The 11,437-nt window shown below is 42.9% G+C and overlaps 1 protein-coding gene across 1 annotated transcript in view; it reads right to left on the bottom strand.

The window, feature by feature from the left end:
• Positions 1 to 6,854: 6,854 nt before the first annotated feature.
• The window catches only part of MYRIP (myosin VIIA and Rab interacting protein), a 217,994-nt gene continuing 213,411 nt past the window's right edge, over positions 6,855 to 11,437 (bottom strand). Inside the window, exon 17 of the mRNA XM_069560700.1 lies at positions 6,855 to 9,014. Coding sequence (XP_069416801.1) covers positions 8,982 to 9,014 — 33 coding nt within the window. The 3' untranslated portion in view covers positions 6,855 to 8,981. The remainder of the gene's footprint in view (positions 9,015 to 11,437) is intronic.

Here is an 11,437-nt window from a genome sequence, read left to right as displayed (position 1 = left end):
CAAGAACTCTGTGGCAGCTCTCAACCAGCTTAGAGACAGTGCTTTAAGAGACCAACTCAGAGTTACTGGTGTCTCACTGGGGCCTGCAGATTGTGAGCATCTATGGATGCAGGAGCTTGTGCTTTTGGATTCTGGGCAGCCTGGGCCGTTTCACTGCCCCCTGAAGTTGCTCCACAGTCTTTAGAAAAGGGAGGGGAGTGAAGTAGAGGTTATGGGGAGCCTCTTGCTTCTCCATCTTGGTGTTGAGATCCCTTCTGTACACTTCAGTGTTGGAAGGATGCTCACCCCCAGCCTTAGATGGGCATGAAGGTGCCTGTGGGGCACCATCTTCAGTTGAGTCGATTGGTCATGGGGTAACCACAGACTGGAGGCAGGACCACCGTGGCCACAATAGGCGAACCAAATTTGTTTCAAGCACTGGCTCTGTGCCAAGCTCTGTGTGATTATGAACGGAACCCACTTCCTCAAGGGGCTTTCAGGTCAGTGCAGGAGAAAGATAATCACATATGTATATGCAGTGCAGGGAATGTCTTAGTTTGAGGCTTCCTCAAGGGAGATTCTGCATTGAGTAGTTAATCTGGGAGGTGACCCCAGGGTATATGCTGAGGGAGGGAGAAAGTGAGAGCGTGAAGGGAGAAAAAGTCACAAGAAAGCATCAATGAACAGGTTACCACTGTGGGGACCTGGACCTCAACCCTGCAGGGCACTCTCTGAGGGACTCTATTGAGCAGTGCTACTCAAAGTGTGGCCACAGGACTGAAAAAGGTCACTTTTCATTCCAGTCTCAAAGAAGGGCAATGCCAAAGAATGTGAACTGAGAACTTCCACATGTACAAACTGGGTTTAGAAAAGTCAGAAGAACCAGGGATCAAACTGCCAACTTTTGCTGGATCATGGGAAAAACAAGGGGATTCCAGAAAAAAGTTTGCTTCTGCTTCACTGACTACCCTAAATAAAGCCTTTGACTGTGTGGATCATAACAAACTGTGGAAAATTCTTAAAGAGATGGGAATACCAGACCACCTTACCTGTCTCCTGAGCGACCTGTATGAAGGTCAAGAAGCAACAGTTAGAACTGAATATGAAACAACTGACTGGTTCAAAATTGGGAAGGAGTACGTCAAGGCTATATATCGTCACCTTGCTTATTTAACTTACATGCAGAGTACATCATGCAAAATGCCAGGCTAGATGAATCACAAGCTAGAATCAAGATTTCTGGGAGAAATATCAACAACCTCAGATATGCAGATAATACTACTCTATTGGCAGAAAGTGAAGAGGAACTAAAGAGTCTCTTGATGAGGGTGAAAGAGGAGAGTGAAAAAGCTAACTTAAAACTCAACATTCAAAAACTAAGATCATGGCATCCATTCCCATCACTTCGCGGCAAATATATGGAGAAAAGGTGGAATCAGTGACAGGTTTTCTTTTCTTGGACTCTAGAATCACTGTGGACAGTGACTGCAGCCATGGAATTTTTAAAAGACGCTTGCTCTTTGGAAGAAAAGCTATGACAAACCTAGACAGCATATCAAAAAGCGGAGACATCACTTTGGCGACAAAGGTCTGTATAGTCAAAACTACGGTTTTTCCAGTAGTTATGTATGGACATGAGAGCTGGTCTATAAAGAAGGCTGAGTGCTGAAGAATTGATGCTTTTGAATTGTGGTGCTGGAGAAGATTTTTGAGAGTCCTTTGGACTGCAAGGAGATCAAACCAATTAATCCTAAAGGAAATCAACCCTGAATATTCATCCGAAGGACTGGTGCTGAAGCTGAAGTAACTCAAAGTATGACCAGCAGCAGCAGCATTACTCAGGAGCTTGTTAGAAATGTAGCATCATGGGTCCCGCCAGGCCTGCTGAATCAGAATTTGCACATTAAAGTTTGAGAAGCACTGCCTTTAATCTTTTATCTTTATCAAACACAATAACTTTGATATAAAACATATTTTTCTATATTTCAGGACCTGATTCTACCAAACCTGATCCTTCTGAATAACTTCTTTGGGATTTTCAATGTTTGAAGTGCATATTAAAGTTTTTCCAGTCTCTTGAAAGCTCTTTAAAATGCAACGCCATTTACCTGCACTTTATCATAATTACAACTCAATTGCAGTGACAGAAGGCTCACGAAACCTACTGTTCTGTAAAATGCAAATTTTGTATGGGAAATACTTCCCCTGGGAGAAAATAAAGTGGCTGTCATTTGAAAACTTATTTTTAAAGGAATGTACCTAGTGCCTCCTGTACTTTAAAGTTTTGTCAAAAATTTCAAGGAATTAGAGGACCCTTTGTGAAAGATCAACATGTACACAGAAAGATACTTCAAAAATGTAACAGAAGTTCCATATTTAACAAAATGTCAAAGACAAGTAGTTTAGTAGTTGCTTATATACCCTTTATATTGGCCTGTGATTTTACTTTTGATATCCACTCGTCTTCATTTCATCACTAACACAAGGATTAACCTAAGGTTATAAAACTAACTTTTCACATAGTGTATCAGTTAGCTATTATTCCATAATAAACAACTCCCAAGCTCAGTGCTTTAAAGGAGCAATGATTTATTCTTGTTCTTATGTCTACATGTTGGCTGGGTGGCTTTGATGACCTCCTGGGCTCAATAGGCTTGGCTAAAGGTTGGATCTGAATCTGTTCCTCGGGTCAGTGGGCTGCCTGTGGCTTGTTCTCATTCAGTTCAGTTCAGTTCAGTTCAGTTGCTCAGTCGTGTCTGACTCTTTGCGACCCCATGAATCGCAGCACGCCAGGCCTCCCTGTCCATCACCTACTCCTGGAGTTCACTCAGACTCACGTCGATCGAGTCAGTGATGCCATCCAGCCATCTCATCCTCTGTCGTCCCCTTCTCTTCCTGCCCCCAATCCCTCCAAGCATCAGGGTCTTTTCCAATGAGTCAACTCTTCGCATGAGGTGGCCAAAGTACTGGAGTTTCAGCTTCAGCATCAGTCCTTCCAATGAACACCCAGGACTGATCTCCTTTAGGATAGACTGGTTGGATCTCCTTGCAGTCCAAGGGACTCTCAAGAGTCTTCTCCAACACCACAGTTCAAAAGCATCAGTTCTTCAGCGCTCAGCTTTCTTCACAGTCCAACTCTCACATCCATACATGACCACTGGAAAAACCATAGCCTTGACTAGATGGACCTTTGTTGGCAAAGTAATGTCTCTGCTTTTGAATATGCTATCTAGGTTGGTCATAACTTTTCTTCCAAGGAGTAAGCGTCTTTTAATTTCACGGCTGCAATCACCATCTGCCGTGATTTTGGAGCCCCAAAAAATAACGTCTGACACTGTTTCCCATCTATTTCCCATGAAGTGATGGGACCAGATGCCATGATCTTAGTTTTCTGAATGTTGAGCTTTAAGCCAACTTTTTCACTCTGCTCTTTCACTTTCATCAAGAGGCTTTTTAATTCCTCTTCACTTTCTGCCATAAGGGTGGTGTCATCTGCATATCTGAGGTTATTGATATTTCTCCTGGCAATCTTGATTCCAGCTTGTGCTTCTTCCAGCCCAGCATTTCTCATGATGTACTCTGCATAGAAGTTAAATAAGCAGGGTGACAATATACAGCCTTGACGTACTCCTTTTCCTATTTGGAACCAGTCTGTTGTTCCATGTCATGTTCTCATAGTGAATGGCAAATATAAATGGACCAACCCAACTCCATAAAGATATTTCAAGTCCCTTATGTAGCTCTTCTTCTATTAATAACATCTCATAAGCCAAAGCAAGTCAATGACCAAGTCCAAACCAAGGGTTCAATAATGCTATTGTCTGGATGTTTGTGTCCTCTCAAAATTCACGTGTTGAAACCTAACCCCTGAGGTGTGATATGAGGAGGTAAGGCCTCTGGGAGGTAATTAGGTCGGCTCCACTCTCTTGGCTGGGATTAGTGCCCTTTTAAAGGAGGCTCCAGTGAGAACCCTGTCCATGTGAGGACACATGAGAAGTCTGCGGCAGCCTTTCCCCAAAACCAACTATGCTGGCACTCTGATCTTGGACTCTCGGCCTCCAGAGCTGTGGGAAATACATTTCTGTTGTTTATGAACTTCCCAGTCTTCGGTATTTTTGTTATAGCAGCCAGAGATGGAGAAGTGTGCTCCACCAACCACAAGGCAAGTGACATGACCAAGCCCAGCTCCAGTGGGGTGAGGCAGTGCACTCCCCCTAGAGTTAGGGGGATAAGGGAGTGAATATTTGCAGAAAAATAATCTCTTCTATGATGAGTAGAAAAATCGAGGCACAGCATTGTGCAAAATAAAGCATTGGTGCTGATATGCAAATGTGTTTCGTATTCCAAGAGAAAAAGGAGGACATTGAGGACCTATAGTTACCAAGCATTCTGCTGAGAATTTCCTTGTGTGTTACTTCATTGGACCTTTTATCTTTTAAAAAATATCTGTTTACTTATTTGTCTTGGTGGGTCTTCGTGGCCGCACACCAGCCTTCTCTAGGTGCAGTGAGCGGGGGCTATTCTTTGCTGCGGTGCATGGGCTTCTCACTGCGGTGGTTTTGCTTGTTGCGGAGCACGGGCTGTGGACGTGGGCTCAGCGGTTGTGGTGCATAGCCGGCTTAGTTGCTCCATGGCACGCGGGATCTTCCTGGGGCAGGGATCAAACCAGTGTTGCCAGGTGGATTCTGAACCACTGGACCACCGGGGAAGCCCTTCACTGAACCTTTTAACAATGCCACGAGGAAGCTGTTTTAACTCCATTTTACAGATGAGGTGATAGGTCACCGGGCTGGTTTGTGGGATGTCAGAGAGTGGAGCTGTGTTTTCTGGCAGCCTTCAAATACTATCATTACTGGGTCACTTTTTTTTTTTTTTTTCCGGCATGGCAAATCAAGCTCTTCTTTCTTAGGGGAAAATACTATCTTTACTCTGTTCCTATTTATCCTGGATACAAGAAGAGCCGTAAATTTTCTATAAGTTTAGTTGCCTATCAAATTGTTGATTCAGACTGGTTCTCTTGAATACTTGGAGAATCAACACACATTGGCTGCTCAATACAAATTTTCTGGGCTTCTGGGTTAGGGTAGCCAAATGCTTGGGTAACAGGAGTGTGTCTGAACCCTCTTAGCTGTTTCCATGTCTTGCTGTCCTATGGGAATGTGGTTGGGGATGGGAGGCAGTGTAGAGAAGTCAGGAATTTTGGTCTGGAAATGCTGCCCAGAGAATATCTCAGAGGGTCTCCTGGTGTTGTTCTCCCTGCCGGCCCCATCTGAAATGCCCCACCAACCTAAGTGTTAACTTGTTGTGAATGTTTAGCAAATATTGTGCCAGGCACATTAATGGGAGCGTCGTTGTTGTTGTTCACTCACCTAGTCGTGTCCATTCTTTGCGACCCCATGGACTACAGCACGCCAGCCCTCCCTGTTGCTCACCTTTTCCTGAAGTTTGCCCAAGTCCATGTCCATTGCATCAGTGATGGCATCCAGCCATCCCATCCTCTGATGCCCTCCTCTCCATCTGCCCCCAATCCTTCCCAGCATCAGGGACTTTTCCAGTGAGTCATCTGTTCACATCAGATGACCAAAATACTGGAGTTTCAGCTTCAGCATCAGTCCTTCCAACACGTATTCAGGGTTGATTTCCTTTAGGATTGACTGGTTTGATATCCTTGCTGTCCGTGGGAGCATAGAGGAAGTTAAACTGAGGATGGGAGGTGACTGGATTTATTCCCTGAATCTGTGTTTTTGCAGGGGATTGTGATGCCCACTCGAGCTTGAATACTGTTGCGTCAGCCTCTCGGGCAGAGAAGGCTCTCAGCTGCTGCTTTTCGTTTAAACCATAGTTGATTTGCAGTATTATGTTAGTGTCAGGTGAGTAGCTTCAGATCCTTTTCCATTATAGATTATTGCAAGATATTGAGTATAGTTCCCTGTGCTATACAACAAGTCCTTGTTGTTTATTTTATGTACAGTGATTTGCATCTGTTAATCCCATACTCCTAATGTATCCCTCCCCACCTTCCCCCTCGGTAACCATAAATTTGGCTTCTATGTCTGTGAATCTGTTTCGTTGCTTAGCTGATTTGCATCATTTTCTTTGGACTCCACGTGTAAGTGACATCATATGACATTTGTGTCTCTTTGTCTGATTTACTTCACTCAGTGCGACCGTCTCTAGGTCCATCTGCTCTTTGCTGCTGTTTTATCCCCTCATTCATTGCAGTTTTGTTGTGGGCTCCTACGCCCATCCGGGGATGGGGGAGGCCAGCGTGTGCGCAGGCCAGCCTCAGAGGACCAACAGCTGCCTCTGAGCCTGTGAAAGGCTCTGAGAGAGTCCTGCCCTGCTTCCCATCCAGCCACACAGTCCCCGTGGAGGTGGGAGCGGCTTTTCCACAGGCGTCCAGGCTTCCCTCCAGGGTCTAACCCAGGGTTCTCAGACGCGGCACCACTGGCCTCTTGACTTGGATGACTCTTTGTTTGGGGAGCTCCGATCCTGTGCGCCGGAGGGTGTTTAGCAGCATCCCTGACCGCTGTTTACTGTGTGCATGTCCTGCCCCCAATAAGCTGTGACAATGTCCCCTGGGGCACAAGAATCACACTGCCCCTCCTCCTGCTTTGAGAACTGCTAGTCTTACCTGAGTGACCCCTCAGTAGAGGTGGTCCTGGGCGAGTCTGTTCTCAGGAAGACAAGCAGTGGAGAGGTGAGTGGTATAACCAGAAGGAACATGGGGTATGGGGCAACCATGGCTTTGAATCTTGGCCCTGCCAATGACTTGCCGTTGACTTCCCTACCCTTTCTTCATTCCCAGCCTTCTGTAACCAAAAACACCAAAAACCAAACAAAACCAAACAAAAATCACACACCCACAAACATTATTTTCATAAATGACTTTTACTTCTTTATCATTTTTCTTGACAGTATTTCTTGGCAATGTGCATATAACATGAAGGCAAGCATACTTTCAGAAGTCATCAAAGATATGGTCCTATTGGCCTGATTTTCTTAAACCTTTAAAATATTTTCATTTATAAAAATTAATCTAAATATAAATATTGACACTGAAGATCAAAATCACTTGATGACAAAATAATTCTTCTGGAACTATAACATATGCTTATGGATTTTAATAGTAAATTAAATCTTTGCACTTATTTGGCACAAGGAAACCTTTATAAAAATTCAAATGCCATAGAGCAGGCTTCTTCTTCTTCTTTTTTTTTTTTTTTTTTGCAAGGCTTACACAGTACACATTTTTGTCAAGGAAAACTGAATATTTTAACACTGTAACACAACAGTAGTTGCTTTTCATGCCTCTTAAAGAAAACGCTCTATTTGGAACTCAGATCTTTTTTGTTGTGTTTTAAAATTGTGTATTTGTTTGCTTTTAACCACACCAACAGAACAAAAAGCCAAAGATTTACTTTATTTCAAAGGACTCATTTCTGTTGGATAACACATACACAGCATCAGCAAGGAGTATTACTGGAAGATAGGTAGACCCCCATCAGGAATGGATCATAACACACATTTCAGCAGCAAGTCAGGTCTGGAAATGTGCACCGCAGCAAAAGAACATAGAAGTTGAAAACAACACAGAATGAGGTTTTGTCAGGCGTTCAAATTATACTTAGCTTAAAGGTCTGATTTTGGCAAATTAATCACTCTGGCCCTCAGTCTCCTCATCTGAAAAATGGGGATACCCACTGAATAGGGTTGCTATAAGGATTAGAATGAGAAGTCTATCACCTCCTTCAGAGCGGTCCCTTCATAAACATCAGTCATGCTATTCCTTTACTTCCCATCTTATACCTTCTTCCTCGGATTCAAATATACAAGGAGAAAATTTTTTAAAAGTTGCTAATACTCAATTAATTGAGTGAAATTCCAGTTCCATTAGCTTTTTAAACACACTCTGAACAGTCATGCGTTTGAGACCACACAAGGGGAGTTAGCTTCAACTCTTGCGTCTGTTGAATTCATAGCTTGTCCTTGCTTTATTCAGACATGCAAGTTTTCTCAGGGTGTTCCTTAACCATTTTTATCTTTAGGGTCATCTAACTACTTCAGCTGAATATTTACTGGGAGGTAAATTTTGGAGTACAGCATTTCCTTGTGTGGTTGTATTCTGCAATCATCCAGTTACCTAAAACCTCATTTAGACGTGGTCATTGCTAAACCACATCTTACTGATTCTGGACAATGCACTAAAGTTAAGCCAATGGTGGGCTTTCTCAGGCTCCTCTCCCCTTCAGAGCGGGGAGACTCTCAGCAAGTCCAAGGAAGAGCCCTGAACTCTTGATGAGACATTGTTTCAGACAGACCTGGGCATGGCACGGGTGAGTGAGAGCTTTCTGTCCTGTGGCTCCCGACTGTAAAGTGATGGGAGGAACTGGTGGTGTGGTGGGTGAGAAGCCAGCAGGAATGAGGCAGCTAGAGGGAGACTTTGACAGTTGAGGGCTCCCCAAGTTAGACAGTCCCTAGTGCTCACTACAGGGGCATTTCACTTTTCTCCTAAGCATTTGTGGGACAGACATGCCTGTGAGAGATGAATAAGAACTGATAACTTAAATGTTAATACCCTTCCCTTCACTATCCCCTGACCCCAGCACTGTATTTTGGGACAAATTGTTGACATGTAATTCTAGTTGAATCAAAAGGGTAAAAATAAAATAAAGTCTTAAAGACAACACACAGTAGCAAAGTGAACAGGGAAAGGATGCATCTTGAGAACAGGGAGCTCTGCTGCTGGAAGCCAGCGTCTTGATTTTCTGTCTTGGGTTCCCCTGGGAGCCTAAGGCAGAGAGTAGGCAAGACCTTGGTGCTGACATCTGGGTCTGCTTTCTGGCTGAGGTATCAGGACAGCCCTGTGCAGGGGTGCGCTGCGGCCTCCCCAGGCCCTCTCCTCAGGTGGAAATCCGTACAGTAATTAGATGGCTGTTGGGTCAAGGCACTGTCGTGTACGGCCGGAGGCAGTGGGTCACTGGCAGTGGAGTTCCATGGTGCTAATACATCACAGCAGACTCCAGGGTGGGCTCCTGAGGTGAGAAAATGAGCAGATGCAATCAGCCACTTGGTGAAAGCAAGGCGAGGCCATCAGCAACGTCGGCTGCTTTTTTATGTCATAAAAGGTATGCATGCCCATTGCCCAGTGAAACAGTTCACAGTACTCAAAAAGTGATGCATTTCTTACATGTACTTCTTAATCTATCTGAAATTCATTTTGGTATATGGAATAAGACAAACTGGTTCCCTTCCGACTACATCCCATTGGCTAATTTGCCAAGCACAGTTTTTTTTTTTTAAATTATCTATACCTTCTCTACTGGTTCCTAAGGTTTAAAAAAATCATAAAACAGATTTTCATATGTGCCTGTATCTATTTCTGAGCTTTCTATTCTATTTCATTAATCATCAGTTTCATTACAGTTTTTAATTTATTTAAAAATCTGGCAGAAAAACCATTTTAACGTTGCAAATTGCCCTTGTCTATTCATTCATATTTATTCCTAGATGAACTTTAGTTCCAAGAAAATCTCACTAAGAATTTTATGAGAATTAGATTAAACTATAAATTAATTCAGAAAGAAACGAATTTTTTGTGGGATTTTTAGTCATTATCTCAGTATTAAAGGTCTCGTTGCATTCCTGTAAAATTTATCTGGTAATTTATTATTTAAAGTACCCCTGCATTTAATTTGCTAATATTTTATTTAGCATGCCTCCCCTCTCTGAAGAAGCACTACTGGTGTGTGATTTGTATGTGTCTGTGTGTGTAAGTAAGCATGGAGATGTGTACACATTTACCAGCCCCATCAGGCTTTGGTTGTTGGGGTTTTAACAGTTTCAGAACATGTGAGATTATTTTGAGGATTGGGGTCACAGAGGGTAGTTTTATACTTTCTACCTGTGGGAATTTATTGAGGCTTTCTTTGTAGTCAGTATAAAATCAGTTTTTATAAATGGCCCATTGATGTTTGTAAAGAAAGTGAAAGCTCTGTTAAGTATAAAGTTAGATATGTTTTTTAGACATATTTATTAATTAAAGATTAATAATTACACTATTCCAAATTATCTAATTTGTACATATTTCTGGTGTACTGGGCTTCCAAGGGCTGATAAGAGAATTTTAAAGTCACTAACCATGGCACATTAAATTGCATTGTTTGCCAGTTCAAGAAAGGCTGGTGATTTCCTTTATTTTATCAAGATCTAAACATGCTCCCTCCCTGTTTCTTCTGTGTGCTTCCTGCCTTGGATACTACTTTGTTTGAAAGTAGCATTCCTGCCCTTTCTTTTTTGTTTCCATTTATTTAGCAAATATTGTCTATCCTTTCATTTTTAACCTTTCTGTGTTATTTAAAGTTAATTAATTTTAAAAAATAATTTACTGAGGTGAAATTCGCAAACATAAAATTAACCATTTAAAAATTAACAATTCAGGGGCATTTAGGACATTCTCAATGTTACATAGCCACCAGCTCAGTCAAGTTTCAAAACATACCCTCACTCTACAGTAAAACCTCTTATCCTTAAGCATTTCTTTCTATGCTCCCTCCCCAGAGCCCCTACTGCTGCTGCTGCTGCTGCTGCTGCTGCTAAGTCACTTCAGTCGTGTCCAACTCTGTGTGACCCCATGGACTGCAGCCTACCAGGCTCCTCTGTCCGTGGGATTTTCCAGGCAAGAGTACTGGAGTGGGGTGCCATTTCCTTCTCCAGTGCATGAAAGTGAAAAGTGAAAGTGAAGTCACTCAGTTGTATCCGACTCTTTGCAACCCCATGGACTGCAGCCTACCAGGCTCCTCTGTCCATGGGATTTTCCAAGCAAGAGTACTGGAGTGGGTTGCCATTGCCTTCTCCGAGCCCCTGGCAACCACTTATCTATGGAAGGTAATTTATTTATTGTTTTATTTTTAAAATAATTTTAAGAGAGGGGGACCTGGAGCTTTATTCTCTTTATTTTTTTTGTTTTATTGAACTATAGTTGATTTACAACGTTGTATTAGTTTCAGGTGTAGAGAAAAGTGATTCAGGTATATAGGCGAGCTTCGGGCTCAGTCGCTCCAGTCGTGTCTGACTCTCTGCGACCCTATGGATTGTAGCTCGCCAAGCTCTTCTGTCCATGGGATTCTCCAGGCAAGAATATTGGAGTGGGTTGCCATACCCTCCTCCAGGGGATCTTCCTGACCCAGGGATTGAACCCAAGTCATGTCTCCTGCGTTGGCAGGTGGGTTCTTCTTTACCACTAGCACCACCTCGGCAGCCCAGGTGCATGTATGTATATATATTTCAGGTTCTTTCCCCTTATAGGCTGAGTTCGGCTCCCTGTGCTCTACAGCAGGTCCCTCTTGGTTGTCTATTTTTATATAAACTAGTGTGTATATGTTAATCTCAAACTCCTAATTTATCCCTCTTCCCCACCTCTGACTTTCCCCTAAGGTAATTTATTTTTAACTGTCTT

The sequence above is a fragment of the Ovis canadensis genome, chromosome 19 (assembly GCF_042477335.2).
Source record: "Ovis canadensis isolate MfBH-ARS-UI-01 breed Bighorn chromosome 19, ARS-UI_OviCan_v2, whole genome shotgun sequence".
Classification (NCBI taxonomy): domain Eukaryota; kingdom Metazoa; phylum Chordata; class Mammalia; order Artiodactyla; family Bovidae; genus Ovis; species Ovis canadensis.
This window is presented reverse-complemented; position numbering and strand designations above follow the sequence as displayed.